General features: G+C 48.9%; 6 protein-coding genes across 6 annotated transcripts; 4 read left to right on the top strand and 2 right to left on the bottom strand.

Moving 5' to 3' along the window:
- Aspvir_006486 (glycogenin) lies at positions 1–2,597 on the top strand (the record flags this gene model as incomplete). Its single annotated transcript, XM_043269684.1, has 6 exons — positions 1–33; positions 131–292; positions 394–981; positions 1,048–1,736; positions 1,789–2,446; positions 2,514–2,597. The coding sequence occupies 6 exons, from the start codon at positions 1–3 to the stop codon at positions 2,595–2,597; spliced, it is 2,214 nt and encodes a 737-aa protein (XP_043125619.1).
- Positions 2,598–3,126: 529 nt separating this feature from the next.
- Aspvir_006485 (putative cysteine dioxygenase Cdo1) lies at positions 3,127–4,124 on the bottom strand (the record flags this gene model as incomplete). The annotated part of the gene is made up of 5 exons (XM_043269683.1): positions 3,127–3,242; positions 3,317–3,374; positions 3,438–3,575; positions 3,639–3,710; positions 3,858–4,124. 5 exons carry the CDS (start codon positions 4,122–4,124, stop codon positions 3,127–3,129), a joined length of 651 nt encoding a protein of 216 aa, XP_043125618.1.
- A 597-nt stretch (positions 4,125–4,721) lies between these two features.
- Aspvir_006484 (GTP-binding protein RBG1) lies at positions 4,722–6,356 on the top strand (the record flags this gene model as incomplete). Its single annotated transcript, XM_043269682.1, has 10 exons — positions 4,722–4,742; positions 4,807–4,827; positions 4,890–4,932; positions 4,999–5,073; positions 5,127–5,163; positions 5,217–5,287; positions 5,344–5,681; positions 5,739–6,095; positions 6,155–6,275; positions 6,337–6,356. The coding sequence occupies 10 exons, from the start codon at positions 4,722–4,724 to the stop codon at positions 6,354–6,356; spliced, it is 1,104 nt and encodes a 367-aa protein (XP_043125617.1).
- A 7,392-nt stretch (positions 6,357–13,748) lies between these two features.
- On the top strand, positions 13,749–15,514 carry Aspvir_006483 (uncharacterized protein; the record flags this gene model as incomplete). Its single annotated transcript, XM_043269681.1, has 3 exons — positions 13,749–14,172; positions 14,236–14,257; positions 14,347–15,514. The coding sequence occupies 3 exons, from the start codon at positions 13,749–13,751 to the stop codon at positions 15,512–15,514; spliced, it is 1,614 nt and encodes a 537-aa protein (XP_043125616.1).
- Positions 15,515–16,732: 1,218 nt separating this feature from the next.
- On the bottom strand, positions 16,733–20,514 carry Aspvir_006482 (uncharacterized protein; the record flags this gene model as incomplete). The annotated part of the gene is made up of 3 exons (XM_043269680.1): positions 16,733–17,426; positions 19,117–19,921; positions 19,992–20,514. The coding sequence occupies 3 exons, from the start codon at positions 20,512–20,514 to the stop codon at positions 16,733–16,735; spliced, it is 2,022 nt and encodes a 673-aa protein (XP_043125615.1).
- Positions 20,515–21,114: 600 nt separating this feature from the next.
- Positions 21,115–22,349, top strand: Aspvir_006481 (uridine-cytidine N-ribohydrolase; the record flags this gene model as incomplete). The annotated part of the gene is made up of 3 exons (XM_043269679.1): positions 21,115–21,328; positions 21,424–21,740; positions 21,804–22,349. 3 exons carry the CDS (start codon positions 21,115–21,117, stop codon positions 22,347–22,349), a joined length of 1,077 nt encoding a protein of 358 aa, XP_043125614.1.
- Positions 22,350–22,465: the final 116 nt, after the last annotated feature.

The following is a 22,465-nucleotide window of genomic DNA, read 5'->3' as shown; positions in this document are numbered from 1 at the left end:
ATGGTACCTGAAGGAAGCTCGGTTTATTGCACGGTATGTATTGGATCGCTTTCCATGGACGCTCTACGACGTCGAGAGCACTGTTAACCCAATTTTAGCTCCTATTGAGCGATCATTATTTGCCTGGTAGACAATGGATCTGTTGAAGCCCGTCACATCGATCTTTACTAAGCTTGTCCCTCTAGGTGCTGTGGTTCTCGCCCATTCATTGCGGGACAATGGCACAAAGGCCAAGCTCGTTGCTCTCTACACACCTGACACCTTGCAGTATGCCAGTATCAAGGAGCTCCAGGTATGGCCCTACTACTTTACTTGATTACTTCAGACGTGCGCCTGTGGTCGAACAGTCAAGTGTATCCCATCATAGCCATGCCGCTGACCAGGCCTTCTTAGACGGTATACGACGAGGTCATCCCCGTACAAACGGCAACGAATAATACTCCGGCGAATCTATGGCTGATGGATCGTCCGGATCTGATCTCAACATTCACCAAGATCGAACTCTGGCGACAAACGCAATTCAAAAAAATTGTATACATTGACTGTGATATCGTGGCTGTAAGGGCTCCGGATGAACTCTTAACATTGGAGGAGGATTTTGCGGCCGCACCTGATATTGGCTGGCCAGATATTTTCAATAGCGGTGTCATGGTCCTTCGGCCCAACTTGCAGGATTACTATGCGCTTAAGGCGCTCGCTGAGAGGGGCATTAGCTTTGACGGCGCGGACCAAGGGCTGCTGAACATGCATTTTCGCAATTGGCATAGGCTGAGCTTCACGTATAACTGCACTCCCAGCGCCAACTACCAGTACATCCCTGCCTATAAGCATTTCCAGAGCACCATTAGCCTGATTCACTTCATTGGAGCTCAGAAGCCCTGGAACTTGCCTAGACAAGTGTTGCCTGTGGAGTCACCATATAATCAGTTGCTGGGGAGGTGGTGGGCCATTTACGATAGGCATTATCGCCCTGTTGTAACGGTAGGTTTTGACCTTCTCTAGTATTATGCACTCCCCTCAGGTGCCTTATTGCTCACTACGTTTCAGGTGCCCGTCCACTCCCTGCCGAGTAAGTTTGCCACGGTAGAGAGTGACATAACTACCTACCCGCAAGAGGCTTTACCACAACCGTCTCGCTTGCAGATTTCACATCTCCCTGGAGAGGCTAGTTCCTATGGGCAAGTCTTAGAAATACAGCATGACCAACACGTGGCTAGCTCTTCTGAGCAAGCGTTAGGAACGCATTATGAAACTTCATTCAAATCTGAATCGTCACCACTACCACCACATACAGTACGTAGTCATAGCCACGCCCAGGTCGAACAGGCTCCTCACGAGGAAGTCTTCTATGACCAGAGCACTACTCCTCATGGGCTGGAGGGGTCGCACGTGGATCACGCGCAAGCAGTACCAGAGGAACGTCATCCGATTCAGAGTGAAGCAGCCCCGGTCAGAAGTGCTGTCCCACAGTATGTTCGAGGAGAAGAACATATATCCACCTATGTGCTGCCGCATTCCAACCAACCAGCGTTCACAATACAGAGCGAACAACCTACTCACCAGGCCACCAGCGCTCCACCCCCTCCGTCAGAATCTTCGGCTGCGAATGAGGTCCATCACGCACATCTTGAGCCAGAGCTTGTCGTTGAGGACCAAGAGCAACCTACGGTACCGTCCGCCCCGCTAGTCGAGGTCGAAACCTTTGAAGCGCCCAAGGCCGAATGGGATGCAGCTCGGTAAGTGCTAACTTCATTCGCCGAAAGGACCATTCTCACTCAGTCTGCGTAGGGAACCGCCTCCTCTGAACAGCAAGCCGGAAGGTTTTGCATTGGCTGAGAGGTCTTATACTATGTCGGAAGATCAACAACTCTTTCAACCGCCGGCATCTTATCCCGAGGCTCCGAAGAACATGTGGTACCAGGTCCCCGAGACAAAACCGGAGCCAGAAAAAGTTAAGCAAATATTCCCTTGGGAAAGTCGTGCACCCAAACCCACGCGCGTTTTTCTGGAGGACCAGCCGAGTACAGTCTCTACGGAGTCAGCATCGGCATCCACCAGAGAAGAATACAAATCCTCCATAGGGTCAAGGGCCTCATGGACATCTGAAGAGCCATCTACCGCTACGTGGGAGACTTATTCCCGTTCAAATGCATGGGACGAGGTGCCAGAGATACACAAGTACATCCAATCCATTCAACATGGCAGAAAAGCCAAAGTGCAAGTGATCTCCGGGGGTCCCAGCCCGGGAACCGAGCCCTCCAGCTGGCGAACAACCGATCATGGACCCATGGGCATGCGAGTCACAGATTTCCCCACGGAGGTAGAACGCCCCAGCCTTCCCGTGACGCCAGCGCCCATCAGGCGATCCTTTGGGCAAGCCTCGGGAGAGGAAACTACCGATGAACAGTTGCCGATCGCGGAGGGCGTACCAAAACAGGAGGACTGGGTGGGTCTCACGGCTGATGCTTTTTTGCACCTCCTTCGAGCGACATACTTATACTGGAAGTTTACAGAACCCGTTGGCACGCCTCGAAGAGCTTTGCCGGCGCCAGTCCGAAGTTTTGGAGAACGCCGATTTATTACTTAGGCGTGTCTGATATTTGTCCCGAATTCCTCTTTCTCTGCCTTTTTGTGGTATGATATTAGTGCACTTGTCTCTTTGAACCTGCCACTGGCGTCTTTTTGTTTCAGGGTCATCCACGTCCCGCATCTCGCATATCATTGTATGACTGTACAGTATGTCTCAAGCATGTGCATTTACTTTCCCGGGATTTAATTGAGCCACGCATGAGGAGCGAATGTCTTTTGGCAGATATTCAACCAGTTGTTGATTCAATTGCCTCTGAGATTGTCTATTATGAACTCTTGTGGATCCTGTACTTAATTCTAAGCAGGAATACGAGAAGGGAAAAAGCGAGAAGTCGACTTTGCTTTATGCTAATCACATCATAATTCATTAGCCAGTAAAACTAGACGTAAGGCTAATATGAATATCCTGGGAAGCACACTTGAGTCACATCTCATGCAGAAAGACAAATGCAAAGGTATTTCGTGCGTGCTGAGCAACTAGCTCTACTTCAGTAACACAGCAGACAGAGAGCGATGCAGCTGAAACGTACACCTAGACTAGCACCGTTCCCCTCTGATAGAATAGAAATGGGATTGCTTTACGCGGCTTGCTTTCCCAGTCTTCTCGTCGAACACGCAGAACCCATACGTTGCTGCATTTGGCGGGGTATAAACTGTCGAGTTAGTATGGTTAGCCGTAACGCACAGCGAAGAAGACACAGGCATGAGGTCAATACGAGATACGTACGGTGTAACGAGACGGCGGGGTTATGAGGGTCTGGATTTGATATCTTATGGAGGCCCAGCTTGGCAAATTGTCAGTTTCGAGTTATGATATGAGTTACCGGAGTAGGCCCGGGATCACAGACCTTGTCAGACATGTAGGTTACCTGGTTTTCGGTGTAGGTGGTTTCCTTGATGATTTGCGGCGAGGAGGACTGCCCGTTTTGGAGTTTATCTTGGTCAGGCCATGTATATAGAGTCTCTTGGAGAGAGCCTTTGAGGATCTAGGGCGTCGTCAGTTCAGCAGTTTTGCCCCGACGAGGGTATATGGGAGTAGCGAATGGTACCTTCATGACACAATGTGCATTGGCATGATCATGTATTGCGCTCCCTTTGCCGGGGCTCCAGACCAATATCAACTGTCGGAGGACAGTCTTATTAGCATGCGACCCGTGACTCAGTATGGCGAGGTACATATGGACTTGGTCTCGGCCACATGCAGGTACGGCATATCATCACAGCGGCGCTGAAGTTTATGGCAGTGAACAGATCGATGTCTGACCTACCAAATTACTTTTACCGTTTCCCTCATCAATAAGGTTCCTTGTATACCCCCTGCTGTTATCGCCCAGGGCAAAGGAGCGCCATTCCTCCGGGTTGGAGACATATTGCTCCATCAGGCGCTGGACGTCGAGGGGATTGACATCGTCCGAATCCAGGCCCGAGCTCGGACCCAACGCTTCGCTGAGGTCTAGGACGAGATTCTCGAATGCGTTAGCAGGGTATTTGCTTTGCAAAGGTGGTAATGATGTTGTGGAATCGAGATATGGCATTGTTATGAAAGGTTTCTTGCAATATGGAAACAAGACGTAGAAGCTGGGTTGTGATTCGTCGCCAGCGACAAGTATAAAAGTCGGATCAATAATAATCGTAGCGACTTCGGAGCAGAGAGAGATCCAGCATGAAGAGGTTAGGATAATGTTAAGGTCACTAACAATGGGTAATTATAGATTTTTGACGACTGCAGCAACGAAATGCCAATCCATATCATCTCATAGTAATGGAACATAGGACCATTTCCAACCACTCATGGTGTTTTTCGTCTGATACACAAGTGTTACCATGCGCGGAAAGAGAAGTCGCCACTGTGATGCCTGATGTTGGCCTGAGGCCGCAACCCCGCCATGTGAGACCGCCTTGATTGAGCAGCAAATGAAGTGGCGGCCACAATTTCAAAGATTGATCTCTCCGCAGTAACACCTTCACGATTGACGTGCATACGATTTGGCTCGGGGCATAGACTGCTTTTCAGCAAGCGAGACATAGAAGAAGCCTTACTAGATTCTTCATCTTTGTTTTTTTTTATCAGTCTTCTTCGTTTATATAGATTGCGCCTAGTACGAGGGTAGTACTCGTACCAAACCGTCAAAATGTCGACGACCGTGGAGAAGGTATAGCTATCACATATGTCTTATCTTGATGAAGTTGGTCATGCTAATTTCTTTATGACTGCAGATCAAGCAAATTGAGGACGAGGTTCGTACAGCAATCGCCGAGTTGGATGGTCGCAAGTGCTTCGAAACTGACCGAATGCTCAGATGGCTCGGACTCAAAAGAACAAGGCGACAGCATTTCATTTGGGTATGCGCAGGACATAGATGGCTTTTTCATGTGTCTTTTGAAGTGGATAGCTGACAGGTTGTGAAGGTCAACTCAAAGCGAAGCTTGCAAAGCTAAAACGAGAGCTTTTGACTCCATCAGGCGGTGGCGGTGGAGGTGGTGGTAAGTGGAGAGGTCGCGATTGTCTTTTATGGGAGGCTAACGAAGAGGTTCAGTCGGTTTCGATGTCGCTCGTACCGGTGTTGCTAGTGTGTATGTATCGACTGAACGATCTTTGTGGACGACAATAGGCTTACTTGGAGTAGTGGTTTCATCGGCTTCCCCTCCGTCGGCAAGAGTACATTAATGAGCAAATTGACTGGCCAACATTCCGAGGGTATGTTTCGAATTGATCGCGTTTGGGTGAACAGCAACTGACCTTCGGGTTCGCAGCCGCGGCATACGAGTTCACAACCTTGACGACCGTTCCCGGCCAGGTGCTCTACAACGGTGCGAAGATTCAGATTCTCGATCTCCCCGGTATTATCCAGGGTGCCAAGGATGGTAAAGGTCGTGGTCGACAGGTCATCGCAGTGGCCAAGACTTGCCATCTCATTTTCATCGTCCTTGACGTCAACAAGCCGCTGCTCGACAAAAAGATCATCGAGAACGAATTGGAAGGGTTCGGTATCAGAATCAACAAACAGCCACCCAACATTGTTTTCAAGAAGAAGGACAAGGGTGGTCTTGCCATCACTAGCACCGTTCCCCTAACACATATTGACCAGGATGTATGTGCTCCTGATATGTGGCTCTTTTCAGGTTCAAAGTTGACCATTATCGAACAGGAAATTAAAGCTGTCATGAATGAATATAAGATTTCTTCTGCGGATATTTCCATCAGATGTGATGCCACCATTGACGATCTAATTGACGTCCTCGAGGCCAAGAGCCGAAGTTATATCCCTGTCATCTACGCCCTGAACAAGATCGACTCCATTTCAATCGAGGAGCTGGATCTTCTTTACCGAATTCCCAACGCTGTACCAATCAGTTCCGAGCATGGCTGGAATATCGATGAGCTTCTGGAACAAATGTGGGAGAAACTCAATCTCAGACGGGTTTACACGAAGCCCAAGGGAAGGGCTCCTGATTACACAGCTCCTGTTGTCTTGAGATCAAACGCGTGCACAGTCGAGGACTTCGTATGATTCCACCTGACCTTTTCGAGACACTGGGAGCCATTACTGATTCCTATGTATAGTGTAACGCCATCCACCGGTCGATCAGGGAACAGTTCAAGGTTGCCATTGTCTATGGCCGCTCCGTCAAACACCAGCCACAGCGAGTCGGTCTCTCGCATGAATTAGCGGATGAGGATATTGGTATGCTACCCCTGCCCTCTATGTTATGCTTCGTGCCGTCAGAGCTGACGAGTCGACATAGTCACGATTATCAAGCGCTAAGTAATCTCGATGAACATGAAATCCGAGAGTCCGTCCCACAGTAGGAACGGCTGTGGCGAATCGCGCACGAGAGCTTTCGAAGGTCTGTGTCAGTGGTGCTGCGCGAAGATCATTTGCGAAAGGACAAAAGGGCCGCCCTTCGTGTGACATAGCTCCGCGAGACGCCACGGGCGTGTGACGGGGCCGGACTAGACGATCCGCGCACGGGCAGCATGCTGCCGGCTGCGACTTAATTTCGGACAATTTACTCGTTGGAGATGATCTACTCCGTACTGATTCATGAGCTAGAATGGTCGCACTGCTACCCTCTAGCGTTCAAAGTGAGGTCGACAGAGGTTATGATGGGAGTCTGAAATCAAAAAGTTTCAAAGTCGGGATCTTATTTTTGATTCAGCAGCATGTACTCCATACCTACTATATAGTAGCCTGCCGAATTTTTTTCTCCTTCCCTTCAACGTTAGCATTCGTGCATTTGCTGTAAAATATGTCCAGTCCCAGCCTGAAAGTAAGATGAATGACTCAACGGCGAGTCATCTGCGCATCGTTCCTTGCGTCCTCATCCGAACTCTATCTCCGCGCCGAGGCGTCAACGGCTCAGCTATGAAAGACCAGATAGGTCTCGCTTGTGGCTCATGCCGAGTACTGCAACATCAGTGCGAAGGACTGCGAGGGTCGAGGCTTCCATGGACTGTTCATATATTACTATCACACCACAGTCGAAGATCCGGGCACCGGTCTGGATTTGACGAAACTTGCCCTATCAGAGCGCTGCACAATCTTTCGTGGTACGAAGTAACTTGCGTGAGCTGTGCTAACCAAAGACACCGATTTATATTGTGTTCGTGATCGCTCGCTCGACGAGGAGGTCCGGTTGCGACGCTGACATTGTCAAGTGTTAGCCGGGTAAGATCCGTACTCGGTTGGAGTATCATGAGTATAAGCGGTGCCTGCGTTAGCAAGGGACGTACATGCCCAGGAAAAAGGCAATATCGACTTGACCACTTACCAAGCATGACGAAGTGAAAGCATAACCTCTGACGGAGACAGAATCCGTCAGATTTTGTTGTCACTGATAAGTTACAAAGTGCCTCTTAATTTTCTGCGAAAAGTGCCGCGATGAATCCGGCCAAGGACAAGGTTGCATATGTGCAGCAGCAAGACAGGCCTGATCTTGCTCAGTGTGAGAAGTCCATGCCCTACATTCGTGCCCTACTTGCGCCTTAGGCCTCAAACCTCAACCTCAACCTCGACCCTCAGGCAGTCAGGCAATTAGGCCTTCAAATGACGCCATGTATGTCAGGCACCGATTTCTTGTGCTCTGACTCCTGAAGGCTTACGGGGTGATCCTAGTCACGGAACGACAGGAAATTAGACCAGAGCAATATTTTAATTGGTGGATCTGATGAGTGGTCTAGATGATAAAGCGTCCGCTGCGTCCGGATGTGGGGGAATGTCGCCTCATTGCGATGAAGCTACCCACAGCAGCGCTTAATGGGCTTCGATCATATGTCCAGGTTCGTACGGTTCGTACCACCAGAGACTGGCTTCCAAGGTTTGTATGTGCAGTATTACTGAGATAACAGTAGGAATAAGAAGCGGTCTGCGCGGAACCGAAGCCTTACCCATGCCTTTCTAGCCTTTTAGCTGCAGTTGCGGATGAACTTTGTGACAGGGAATAGCTTCCTGGGCGTTATGCGCGGGATCTTTACTGTGGAACTGGCAGAAAAGAGCTAATCGAATCGTCAATTGTGCATCGGGACTTCGCTATGAGGATTGACTGTAAGATGCGCGGTAGATGAGACATGGAACCAGATCGATGGATTCAGTCAGTGCAAAATATAAGACATTGGTCAAATAATAGCTATTGTTGTTGACACATTCTGAGATGGAAGCAAAGCGTTCGTTACACAGCACGATTCGGTCAAGTCAATGTCTCGACGTCGCCTCCCCGGAGGGGATCTTCTTATGGCGTATCTACGGGGTACTACTCCATAGTCCGGCTCGGTAACGATGGAGAAGATCAAGAGCGAAGGCGCGAATCAATGGAACGCAGCAAACCCTTCCCATCAGGTGACTGCAATCGCACCAAGAGATGCAGGTCTCATCAGTGTGGAGATCTGCATTTCCTCCTCTCTGTTCAGAACAGTACCTGGCCACACATCTGGTCGTTTTTACAATCCTTTTCTCGGATTTCGTTGTCCATAATACGGAGTACTGTCTCCTTTTTGGGGTCAGCATAGCCGAATCCTTCAATGCAGCCACACGACGGCTGTGTTACGTTGAGGTTGAAATTTCCTTTACCTCAAAGGAAGTCTGGAAGAGAGGACGTTAGTACTACTGAGACTTCCAGACATTCAGCGATCCGCAACTCTGAAAGTCTTGACAGGTATGAAAAGATGAAGTGAATGTTATGAGCTCATTTCGCAAGTGAGACAACTACCATCGAACACCCAGGGCTAGTACTAACCAAAACGGGGTAGACTAGAACTATCTTTTTAAGTTCAAGCGGATTTCTTGCTGATGTCACCATTGTCTTAAGCTCGCGCTCGCGAAGATGAGCCGGACTCGGACTTTTCCCGTTGGCAGTCTGTCTTTCGATTATTATCATCCTGCGGTGCATTTATGCAGATTACTTCTAAATACGGCGGGGAGTACCTTACAAAGTAAGGTAGTCAGTATGGTAATTGAAGGATTGTATGTATGTAACTGTACCAATTGTCAGCAAGACCTACCTAATCTGGACCCAACCTTGAAGTATTATAGTTTCATCTTCATGTGAACAGGCTAGGTAAGCAGTAGATTTGATGGTACCTACATTAAATGAATGACCACACATAATTTGTGCTGACATTGAATACTGACAGATGCAGTTGGATGCAGTGGTATGCGTACCTGGCAGATGCTGATGATTTGGCTTGCTCAGTAATTAAATACCTGAGGGTAGGTAAGCCTAACATGATGACACCGTGTCTCAGATTTGTTGTCTGAGAGCCTGTCTTCAGTATAAAGTCTAATGATGTATGGTGTAGCTACCTAACTATGAAGATAGGCAGACTAAAGTCTGAAAAGAAACCCCGAGATTAACCCAGTAAATTTTACAGTTGGAGACCTTAGTACTTGCTCTCACTTTCCATTCCGCCTGCCAAAAACCGGCCGGGGACCAATTATGATCTCCATCGGGGTCGCCAAATAGAGACAGTATCTTCCTTCTGACTCGGCAAAGAGAGATTGCACGATCCCATGCATCCTACTGCTCCATATTTTTGGAGCGCTAGAGCAAGTCAGGTGCGGCGTAGAGGCTATCAATCTATCCAGTCCCGATTATGAAGGCGCGCAGTGCACACAACTAGCTGGCGCTCATCTGCTCCACCTTGACCTGCAATTCATCGATAGCTTCGATTTCGAGTTTCCTCTTGGCTAGCTACAAGGGACAGTTAGCAATTTCTTATTTGTTGGATTCCAATATTTTGGCCAATATAGCAGCGACAAGGCGTCGTTCTTTTGGCCAAATTAAATCATGAATCGATCTGGGTCCGAAGTCACTGCTGCTTTTAATTCGTCTCGTTCCAGTCTTTTTCTTGGCTTGAAATACCAAATGGTCTGAAGAACGGCTTGACCATGGGAGGATAGGAGGTCGAACTTGCAACTCTCCGCTGTCCTGTAAGAGGGACACTAAGACGTGTCATTTTACACGCAAAGAGAAAGTGAAATGGACATCTCTATGTCAACTCTCAAGATTCCCTCTGAGTCAACTACCCCGATCCCTCGTGGTCATTTCGATAGGTGGGGCGCATCAGCGAGACCGGAGCATAGATTTTGCTCTAAGAACATGGCTTTAAAAGTATCAAGTACTGTACTCCGTATGTAGTCGTTTGGCAACTCGAAATATCATTTTGGCTTTTTCACCCCTCTGCCTACAGTAGTAAGCCAAAGAGCCTCTTGTATTTGTGTGCTAGGTTGATCATTGAAGCCTCGATAGGGCTGTGTAGAGGCAGTAGAACTTTCCTTGCAATTTATCGCATCGAGGTAGTCTAATCATGCAGGTTGATTTCAGTAGCTTAGCACCCATAGAAAATTGTACTCTTTTCAATTCTCTTCGTAGAAAAAATGTGTTTACAAACGAACCTACTAATGTGTAAGCAGACTCATTGCCTCCTTCCTTTTCCCCTATTTAGGTTTGGCGATTACCTGTTCGTTAACTGCTTTTGACAGAGTTTGGTCACGATTTGCATTGCTTAGGGTGCCGGGCCGGAGTGGACCGCTGGTCCGCTGCGGGCCTTGTGGACCATGGACCACGGGCCATGGGGTCTTAGCTCCTACTCCCCTTACTGCGAGTTGGCGACTCTAAAGTCTCCTCTGCCACTCTGGTAGTTTTGGCCGAGAACAGTAGTAAAAATCCGCAACTCATCAGCACTTCAGCAGGACTGCTAATGACTCTAAACCTAACTAGGAATCAACCCTTTTGACGTCTCTCATCCATGCTGCTAATGCACGTTGTGATAGGACGAAGCGCAATTTATAGCCTGGTTTTGTCTTAGTGAAATAAATTGAGATCGATATACAGCCTTTGATTCGACCGCAGTATTTCTTCGAGTGTCGCCTCGTGACAAAGTACCATGCATCTTGAACTGTAGGTTTTCATCTTTTTCGCTATTCCATGACTTATCTGTGGCTCTAAATTGCGCACTTCAACTTTCTTTTTCGTTTCCCTCCCTTCTCTGATGAGGCGTCTCCCGTCCAACACGGATGACAGGCTTTTGGCAAAATATGGTTTGACTAATCATCACTCGAGGTGTCAAATCGTGGATCGCGCTTCCTTTATTCGATGAGAATGGCAAAATGAAGATTTGTCATCCCTGGCCGTCAATGCAGGACGATCACGATCTGCCCTTCAAGGACTTTATTTGACACTTGACACATACTATATGTTAATCGGGCGCCATCTTCCCATCTCCATCATCGACCGTCTTCATATAAGGCATCTTATAATCCCAAAAGTTGCTCGAGTGAATGTCGCAAGATGAAGAATGGGGCAGACTCACACCTCGACAACCCCAAGGCCTTATCTTGCTGAATGGTCCGGCGAGTTCATAATTTACGAGATTGCGAAGGAAAACCGTTGAGCCAGGGCTTTATGATGATTTGTCTAGAGCCCTCGCTCTATCAGACTCACCTCTACTTACTTGTTTTAGGTATGTCATGCGGATATTAGGTTCAGCGGTTTATCGATCCGTTCCCCGTCTATCAACTTGGTCGTGGCTTGCATCTCGAGGCAATCGCTATCGAGTCATTTGAACCTACTTGGTGCATAGTCCAGAACCAGTGTCTTGATGATCTTTCTCAACTCGAACAGATGATCATCCGCTAGATAACACCGTGGAGTAACGCCATCATATGGCCTCGATGAAGCCTGTGAGCTTGTCGAATGAGATGATGAGGATATATGAACACAATAACAGAAAGCTACGCCTCTCTCTTACTTTCACTATTTCTTCTGTCGTTCTTGTCCGGAGTTCTCCCAGAAACCCAAGTGACATGGTTCTCTACTGGATTAAGGTAACTTTCGCTCCACTCTGGATCGGGTACCAAACCCCCTTTCTGGTGATGCCTGGTACACTTAACCAAACGACTTAGTAGTAGTAGTACTCCATAGCCTAAGGCAACCAGGCAAATACTTCGGCTGGTCAGCTGTTGTTAATCCATGATCTTCTGCTTCGGTGTAACGACACCCATGCTGAGTTCCCTGCAGGCAAGGAGGACATGAAACTGTAAGTTTCCATCAGACTCATAGTCTCATATGAACCTTTTAGGTATCACACATGTTCCCAGGATCTCGACTATGCCTAACTTCGTTTAGAAATGAGGGAAAACCTGGACATGTCCTCACCGTCATCCATACTAGGTAGATACAGTATCTTGATTTCATGAAACAGCGTCATACGAGTCCGTACTAGGTTATCTTTACCTACCTACCCTAGCTGTATTCAGACCAAGCAAGATCCCTGTCCCGCAATCTCAGTAGTTACCAATCAAAAGCTGATTCCCCCACCATTTGCCATTCTGAAAGATCATTTTGATAATTTATTTCCTTCTTAGCCTCCTGCCAATGGTCCAATCACCGACCAAGTCGTCGCATCTTTCTTTCTGTTCGCTATCTCTGTTTTCTCCGTCCTCGGCGAAGTCAACAGTCCATCGAATCATTCGAGTTTGCTCCTGGACTAGGCCTTGTCGGTCGTGCATCAAATCAAGCAGGACCATATGATATCCTTTTTGATAGGTAGGTAGCTCACTCTACCTAGGAGCGCTCAGTAGGTAGTCGATCCGACTCTGCCTCACCTTACCTAGGACTAGGAAGTGGGTACCAGCTCTATCCATCTAGGCCTGTCAAACCTGATAGGTAAAGGCAGGTCATAGAATTGGACAGGCACAGCAGTGTCAACCGTGACAAGTTGGTCTTTGCAGGTACGGCATTATTACAGTAGGTTGACCTTTCTAACTACTTGGCCATGGGCAGCAAGCATTGTTCTGTTCGTAAGCAGAGAGTAAGGTGCCTTACCTACCTACCTACCTAGGTAAGTACCTGGGCTGCTAGGTATTATTACCATCTCTATTTTTCTTGATCAACCCTGTGCCTGTGCTTCGAGCCAACTTCTTTTTTTCATAATTGTTTATTATTTTATTATTTTCCATTATTTTATTCCCTTATTTTCCTTTTATTTTCTTTTTTTCTGGTATTTTCCCCTCCAATTTTTAATTCCATGCCTCCCTCTCCCGCATGCTGCGGCAGCTGCGCACCACCCCTCCATTGATCTAGCTTGCCTTCTTCAACTCAGGACAAAGGAGTACTAGAAGAAAAGCCTGCATGTCCTTTTTACTTGTAGACATATCCCCATCTATACATATTGTCATCAACTTTTGTTTTTTTTAATTATTTTCTTTTTTTAATTATTTTACCTTAATAGCTTCGGATGACTTGCGGGGATACAGGTACTTGAAAGAATTGACCCTCACGGGATTCGCTTGTTGCTGCTAGCATTMACTACCTATTGTCCAGAAAGGGACCTACTACCTATCTAACTACCTTACGCCGCTGCTACATACCACTGTTCTTCAACTTTCGTAATTCACATATCGTCCTCTCTGAATGCCTTCGGATTGAGCATGCATTATCTTTTATCCTCTTGGCTGTGGATTGTCCCGTCTTTGCTTTTTCTCTGTGGACGATTGACCGATTTCCCCTCCTATACTTTTCTCTTCAGACTACTTTAGCGGCCAGTCCGGCCTGTTCCTGGTTGGTATCTCTTCTGACTGTACTGCCGAATCTCCTCCCCATAGCCCTGTACCCTCCGCTTCTCTTCCAGATTCTCGCCCCCTCGCTAGCTCTTCCTGACCATGGATACGGAGAGCTCTCATACACAAGAGAATGAATTCGCACAGTCACCCTGGATGGATATTGGGGCTTTCCAGCCACCATCTCAGAACTCGCCCTCAATGGATTACTCAGGTTTTGGGTATGGCGTAATGCCGGTGGACACCTCGTACGGTGTTTCGATACCTCCTCCATATGCATCATTACCCTTGACGATGCCCTCAAATACATGGCCCAGCATGCTCACGACTCAACCACAATTCCCGGAGCAAGGCCTTGCGCCAGTTCCCATCCCGGCATCCGCAGCGCCAGTCACGCCGGTTCAACCGCCTCGCAAATCGTCCACCAGTGGCTCCACGCCTCGGAGGACTCTGACGGATGACGACCGTCGGCGAATGTGTCTCTATCATGAAGAACACAAGACGGCTAAACAAACTGACATTGGAGGTAAGCTTGCTGCTTCTTTGTTGCGCAACAATGACCGAGCGGGACTGACGAAACAATACACAGCCTTGTTTGGAGTAGAGAGGAGGTACAGTTTACCAGTCTTTTCATTGCAACTCTGCTGTTGTACGGCATGTGGGTATCGTCCATTCTAACGCTTACTTTTACGTCCCAAAGTACTGTTTCCAAGGTGCTTCGTCAGAAGGAGAAGTATCTTAATCCAGACGAAGGAAGTCGGTCACCAATTAAGCGAGCCAAGGGACGAGTTCCCGACATTGAAAAGGCTCTGTCAAATTGGGTGAGGAACTATCAAAAGCAGGGTTATCCGCTGAGCGATGAAATGATCAGAGAAAAGGCTCTATTCTTTGCTAGCACTTGTGGCAGTCCGGACGGCAAAGAAAAGGTCCTCACCCAAAGCTGGTTGGAGAAGTTCAAGCTGAAGAACAACCTGATGGGCGCGAAGTCTCGGAAGAGCTCATTTGCGAAAAGCGATTCAGAGAGCCCTACACGTTTGACTATTGATTCTGCTCTAGCTTCTGCCGTGCAGTCCCCTACTATGCTTTCTCCCACATCGCCCACCGGGTTTGCGTCGCCGTCACCGTTGTCTCCTATCATGAGCCCAGAGGCCATGCGCAAGGAGCTTGCAAAGAGCCTAGACGAGCTTGCTGAGGAGTATCAGCACAAACACGCGAAAAGCACCACCTCGCTCGATACGACTTGCTCGCTTTCTGCCAGTGTGACTAGCCCCACGTCCACATTGGTATCGGACAGTCCATTCACACCTGTCAGTCAGTCGCGCGGATCTCTCGCGGACGGCCAGTCGAATAGGCCGCGAAGCCAGACGCTTCCAACAGACACCGCCGACCCGGCCTTGATGTCCACAGAAGAATCCTCGGATCATTCGCTTTCTAAAGCGGCTTTGCAGCAATCATTGTCTATCGCGACCCTTGAGTCGCCTCTTGAGGACGAGCACACCTCGAAGAAGGGCCCCAGTCTCGATACATCGTCCAATACTATCAAGCGCAATCGCAGCAACCCTGAGATCAAGGCGAAGTCCATATACCCGCCCTCTTTTTCCAAATCGACAACCGTGTCACCAATCAGCTCCCCGGGATCTCCAACGCAGGATGAGGCACGAAGAGCTCTTGAGCTTGTGGTGTCCTATTTCGAGCACCAGCCAACGGGACTCGGCGCACAGGAGTTCGTGACCATTGGGAAATTGATGGAGAGACTCGAGCTCGCCAGGGCCCAGCAGACTGCTCTCCCGGGTGGTCTGTCTCGTATTGATGAACTTGAAGATGTTCCTCAACTGACCCAGAAACGAAGCATTCACAACCTGGGTTAGGCCGGTTTTCGAAATGGACGCCGACGGGACTCCCACTTGGCAACATGCGACACGCGAAATTTCGCAAACAACTTCGGCTGTCACTATCTCATTTTCCTATTCTTGAATTTTTACCTTCTCCCGTCATGACCGAGCTTCCCCCATCCTCAGATTATATCCCCTTGTTTTTGTTTTCCTGGGCGGTTGTTTTGTATTTGAGTTTTCGCACTACCCATGTCATATTCAAACGACCTGTTTCATTAAGGGGCTCGACAGCAGTTGAGCTGTGAGAAAAGCTAACGGATGATACACTTATACGAGAGGGCAACCTCGACTTCTACAACAATATATGCGGAGAGCACAGGGAGTGCTCTATTTATCGACCGACAGCATGGATATGGTGAACAGGACGGCTACCTACAGAGCTGGAGCTGGTAAAATCTGGATGTAATCATTTCTCGGTTATCACTTTCGCCTTGCATTTATGTGACTTCTCATTTCCTACCATTATTATCCACACTTAAACTGGATCGCTCACGCGGGCTTGCATTTGATTCCCATCGTTCCTTCCTCTTCTTACTTCATATCATCATGCGTTATCAGATTCATGGGGTTTGGTTGGTACTGGACAGGGCTAATAGGTTCTTGGGCAACAAGGAACGGAACCTTGTTCATGGATTGTTGTTTCTCTTGCATGTCTACTGTTTCCACGTCACTTTATCCACCTATCTGTATTGATTTCATTTCTTTCAATTCCATTGGGTTCTGATACCCTTAAGTTGTCCCTGTCAAATGACAGGTACGGTACCTTACCTTATTTATTGTGAGCAGTGAATTTGGTGCCTTGCCTTGCCTTGCCACGCCTCGTCTGCCACTCTCTGCTTCTCCGCTGGCAACGCCACAATGCTGGTTGTGTCTGGGTCTGCAGACTTTGACTGCTGGCCACTGTGCATCATCAAATTTGGGATTGGTCGATTGGGCCTGAGATTGTTTCGTACCCTATCATCTTTAATATGGACATGGGCTCATTGGCTCATCCTACTCCGTATAGGTCCTGCCATTTCCGAACTACCCTACATGGACAGGCTGCAGAGAGAAGCTAAGCCTCGAGTCGTATAGAACATGGTATCATTAATATGACCAGTATAATTACGCTGAAAAGCCTTACAGTACGATAGCGGTATTGACATGTTGGCACAGTCAGGCCGTCGAGTATGGGGAAGGAAAAATTGAAAAGGACTATGCCTCTGGAACTTGATCTGTGGCAAAGGCAATACCCCTGTCTTCCATGAGCTCCGCTATACTGTGGTCCGATAGCTCGGGGAGAAGCTTCACGAGAACTGTTTCAATGATTGAGTAGATTAGATGCTTGTTGCAATACTCGTCAGCGAAAAGGTCCAAAATATCACACTCAATTGCTTGCAAGATGAGGGACTCTTCAGTATCGTTGGGTGGAGTGGGTACAGGCGAGGATGCTCGGGAGGGTGGCTGCTGCGAGTCATCTCCCGTGGAGCCGTTAACGGTAGTCGGGCCAGAGGCATTGTCTGGAACACCAAAGAAGACCCGTGCGACTGGCCGAGGCACCAGGGACAGAATGCGTCTCGCGCATTCTCGCTTGATGGCAGCAATTTCTGGCGCAGAGGGCCCCTGGTTCTGAGCTAAGGATGGCGTTGGCGCTGAGGCAAGAGGTGCCAGCGTCGTCCTGTCAGCATTACCAGGGGTGATTGTATCACCAGTAGGGCCTTGTTGTGTAGGCGTAGGGGGCCGCACGGACAATTGCGGAGGCTGCGGAGCCGGAGCCGATATCCGATTTACATCTGTCGCTTGGCTTGGACGGGCATTTGATGGGAATAGCGCTGCCCTGGATGCGCGAAGCAAGTTGGGCATCAAGGTGGGGGTGAGGATATGGTCCTGAATGGTCTCGTGAAGGAACCTGGGTGGAGGATAGCCCGAATAAATTTTTCGGTCAGGGGTTAGCACTCATCAGACATGCAAATGAGAAAAGAAACATGAGGGATCAAGGATCGGATTGTGTAGGCAAATAAAAAAAGCGCAGAGGGCCTCAAGAAAGCAGCGGTAAACCCCAGACTGTGGAGAGGCGGTCGTATTCATCCGGGGCTTTCCTTCGGACAGAGCGCCTCGAAAAGGAAGAGTAAGTGGACGTCAATCAAGTCGAAAGTAACCATTTGTAAGGTTGCATGAGTGGAGAGCTAATAAGATCGCCTTGACTAGGGCCCGCAAATGTAGCAGAGGAGCTTGGGCCAGTTATTGTGACCAGCCTCAATGCTGAAGATGACGAGAATCTGATGGGAGAATGGAGGGAGACCACATTGCCATTTGTTGACGCGTATCATTCAGAGAGAAGACGGCAAGGCAGGCGTTCCCAGAGCGGAATTTACAGGCATGTTTAAACCCAACCAACCCAATGCCAGAGTGACCTCGGCCGATATTAATGAGATTTGAAATACCGCTGGAGAGGATTGAACTGATTGGCCCTGAGATGAAAAAGAAAAGGGGGTTGGTCTCGCCCTACCCATGCAAAAGTCCAAACGTTGCATGGCAGTTTAGTCAAGACTGTCAAAGATCGTCACAAATCACGTTGAGTATCGTGCCTCTTGGCGTTCAGTTGGAGAACGCAAGGCTTGAGGAGCACCCAATTGCGGCAGGGATATTGGATCAATTCGAAAATTGGGGTTGTTCCGGCGACACCATGGCCGCCTGCGGTCCAAATCAACAAGAAGGATTCTTCTTTCTTGTATCCTTTCTTCCGCTTTGATTTTCTTCCTCTTCTCTTCTCCGACCATGTAGTGACGACCCCTTTAACCTGGCATCGGATTTGCATGGAACGACTCGAAGTTGAGCGGCACGGAAAGGGCCGGCCCAGGCCATCTCTCAACCACCACAGCCATGACAGTGCGTAGTGGATAGAATAGATGAGAGATTGACAGGGGAATTCGAATTCGACACACGTTCGGCCTCTCCGAGCCAGCCACCAATCGGGGAGAAGGGGGATCACCAGGTCCCCAAGACGACGACCGCCATGTAGGCCCGGAAAAGCAAAAACACCATGCCTAATGATAGCATTCTTTTCAAGGTCGGAAACTTGATTCTCCTCATTTGTATGATTGGAGGACATTGAAAAGCGATTACGATCATAGGCTGATTCATAGGAAATCGGTCGGTCGGTAATGACAATACGGGTGTTGTAAGAAACCCATACGCGCCGGTCACCGTTTGTAATGACAATACGGCCAGGCATGGAGGTCGTCAATCGCAGGGCCCATGCGGTCGAGGAGCCGTCGCATCCACCAGTAGCGGATCAAGTGACCGATGCAATATGCGAGCAATGCAATTCCATTACTCCACTGCATCCTTCATCCCGCCGGGGCCCTCAAGACTTGAAACGCTCTGCCGATGAAGGAGACGCCAACGTAGATCATGGTTCGAAGATCGAATGGCATCGCTTCTCCACAGTCCATAGTCCACACCCTCTCTTGTAGAACCCAGAAATCGTAATGGAACGGCTCGTGACTGAACATCTCGCCCTCATAGCTGCTGGATGATGAATGGCGCATGGAGAAGAGTGGGAGGTATGTAAAAACTAACGAGATTGCGTTACTCACCTATCAAGGATACTGCCGGTCTCGMCCAACTTGCCTGGTCCCGCCAAAGAGAAATATTGGAAAAGCGCGAGAAAACCTGCCAGCCATGGCATTCTCCGAGGAATGTCCAGCATTTGCGAAACCATACTATAGATTCGATAATTGAGAATAGGGCGCTTCGTCGATGTGCCGCTCATGGGAGCCAATTTCTCGCTCTCGGAATTTGCTGGCGTTGTAGCAGCTGACGAAACATTCGCTTTCGCATTTGTCACCACGCGAAAGAGTCCTATCACGATGAACTGAAGAGCAATATAGGTTAGGTACAGATATTGCAGGATATTCCAGAGCCATGCTGGTCCAAAAGAGTGAATCTGAGAAGACGAGTGGTCAATGGGATCTTTGTTGATATTGAGCAGGCCGAATTTGTGTAGGCGATCTTGTTGGTGATCGTCTGCCGTGTCCTCCTCACGTTCATCAAGTCGTTCTGCTGTCGACAGGAGCTTGGTGGTAGTCTCCCACAAGAACCATCCCTGACACATCTTTTCGCTGACTGCGTTCCCAAGTATTAAATCTGCTAGTATGTCACCGATAATGGTCCGTAGAGGTACATTGTCCAAATCCTCCGTCGGGAGGAGGACAGCCAACATTCCATGGACCAGCAATTGCCGGTATATTGCCTCGTTCTCGCGTAGCTTCGCAATAGTCTGCATATCAGAGGGATCCGGAATCGGTGAAAGACTGGGATGTGGATGTAAGGCATGGTACGTCTCGCGAACAGAGGGAGAGAGTCCGGATAGTGTGCTTTCATCACGGGCCAGCCTGTACGCTAGAAAGTAATTTTGCGCGTGAGTATAGAAGACCGGCCAGCTGCCATAGGGAGATAATAAATTTCTCACAAATTATATGCGCCTCTATCAGACCAGGAACCTCGTCCAAGATCAACTGCGCAATGTCACTTTCACGCAACCTCTGCTCAAGAGCACGAGTACAGTGCGCGATCACTTGAATGACTTCCTTGACAAGGTTCTGATCCGATGTGATTTTCGAATACCATGAGAAGACGAATTCCTTGATGATTATGGCGATCAAAGCATACAATTGAAGATCAACTTCATTCGAACTCGTCAAAGGAGGTAACAGTTCTTCCAGTGGCTGTGGGGTTGAAGCACCTCCGCTTTGATTGCCCGCCTGCGGACAAAGAACGCGTTTTATCAATGCAACAGTTGCCTTGTCACTGGTGGCGCTAACCGGCTCATCGCGACTGACATTCTTTGATGATCGAGGCCGACGTCGAAATTGAGCAGAAGCCTGCAAAACGGACGAGTCTTTGAACGCGACTGGCTTGGAGCTGGAAGTAGTGGGCACGGCCTTGAGATGTGAAAGCGGAGTAAGACCCGGCTGAACAGATTCGCTGGTCATTTCATCCCAGTATTAACGTGAGAAGGGCGAAATTACATTCAAGATTTTATAGAGAGGTAAAGCAGGGTAAAATTAAAAAGGTACTTTCAGCCTCAGATCGAGACTGCCACCACCAGTGATGTGGACAATCCGACGATGAACAGCCATGCAGGTAGAAGCTTCTCAGCTCCAATCACAATGACGCGCAGCTCCACACTATGCCACCCCAATATGGAAAGTAGGGCTCAGGGCTGTGAGTTGGCGGCTGATTGCGCTCCCGATAAGACAACAAAGCCCCTTTTATCTGCGGTTCCCCGCACCTTATCAAGGAAGAGCGTCAAGGCGTTCGCATTTCGCAGTCAACAAAAACGCCCTGGGGTTTTGGGAGAAGCAAAAGTCTCCTGACCATTCTGCATTGTCCTTGCGAATTTCAAGGATGGCACCCTCCCTTGATAGCCCAATTCCTCTATGGTTGGATTGTGATCCTGGTCCGTAATCTTCTTCTATACTTGCCTTGGCCACATCGTTGCTGACCAGCTGACCCCAGGACACGATGTAAGTGCTGAACGCTGAAACGCGACATTCCTATCGGTTGCATGAACAATTTTGGCTAAAGACGAAATGTCTCAGGACGCATTCGCCATTCTGCTCGCTGCGCATCACCCGTCCTTGCATCTCCTGGGAATTACAACAATCCACGGCAACTCCTCTCTCGAGAATACGACGACTAACGCTCTAAGAGTCCTCGAAGCTATCGGTCGTCCAGATGTTCCTGTCTATGCCGGCAGCAGGAAGCCCTTTTGCCGGCCTGCAGTTCACGCTCCAGACATTCACGGTACGGCCCACGACCCCTCCGCTTCTATACTTGCGCCAGCAGTAATACGATGGCTGCAATGAGATACTAAGGGCTGACGTCGTAATATAATACAGGCGACTCCGGACTCGATGGAACTGATTTGTTACCGAAATCAACAAGGCTTCCTGTGACAGACACAAACGCTATTGTCGCAATGCGTGATGCTCTCATGGCACAGCCAAAGGGAACGGCTTGGGTTATCGCAACCGGTACCTTGACCAACGTTGGTTTGCTCTTCGCAACGTTTCCCGAGGTAGCGGCTCATATTCAGGGTCTTAGCATCATGGGCGGTGCTATTGGTGGAGGCTTCACAGATGCTCCCATGAGCCGACTGCCGGGGGAACATGAAAGAATTGGAAATGTGACACCCTGGGCAGAGTTCAATATTTACGTGCGTATATCAGTATCGTGTGTGATTTCCGGGTAATTTTCTAACATCGTGTTCCGTCAACAGTGTGATCCTGAGGCCTCCAAATCCATTTTCAGCAGTCCTACCCTGGCACCGAAGACAACAATGATCGGGTTGGATTTGACTCACCAAGTGCTTGCTTCTTGCAGTGTGCAAAACCGCATTCTCCATGGATCCGGTGATCCCACCCAAACGCCCTCGGTCCTCAGGAGAATGATGCACGCCCTGCTTGTCTTCTTTGCTCAGACCTACGACACCGTCTTCGGCTTGTCGTCCGGCCCTCCGCTTCACGATCCGCTCGCGGTGGCCGTCGCTATCTCAAATCTTAACCCGACCTTTGCGAAAAAGCACCCCGACAAGGCCTTGAAGTTCAATGACAAGAATGGTGAGCGGTTTGCTGTCGACGTGGTCACCGATGGCATCCATTCCATGAACGTGTTGGAGACTGGACAGCTAGGCCGTACACTAGCTACTCCAATGGGCGGACACGGAGTAGCTATCCCCAGAGGAGTAGACCTGGAGGCCTTTTGGGGTTTGATCTTGGATTGCCTCGAGCGCGCCGATGAATGCAACGCTGCGCGAAAGTCATGATGGTCCGAGTTGCACAATACTAACCTTTGTCTTTAGAACTATGAGAAAGCGTATATAGACCCTCTGGCATTTATTAGACCAATGGTGATAGAGTATTTTTATTTGAGTACGGGAGA

Source organism: Aspergillus viridinutans (genome assembly GCF_018404265.1).
Source record: "Aspergillus viridinutans IFM 47045 DNA, scaffold_4, whole genome shotgun sequence".
Taxonomy (NCBI): domain Eukaryota; kingdom Fungi; phylum Ascomycota; class Eurotiomycetes; order Eurotiales; family Aspergillaceae; genus Aspergillus; species Aspergillus viridinutans.
Note: the sequence above shows the minus strand (reverse complement) of the source record. Positions and strands in the feature narration are given on the sequence as shown.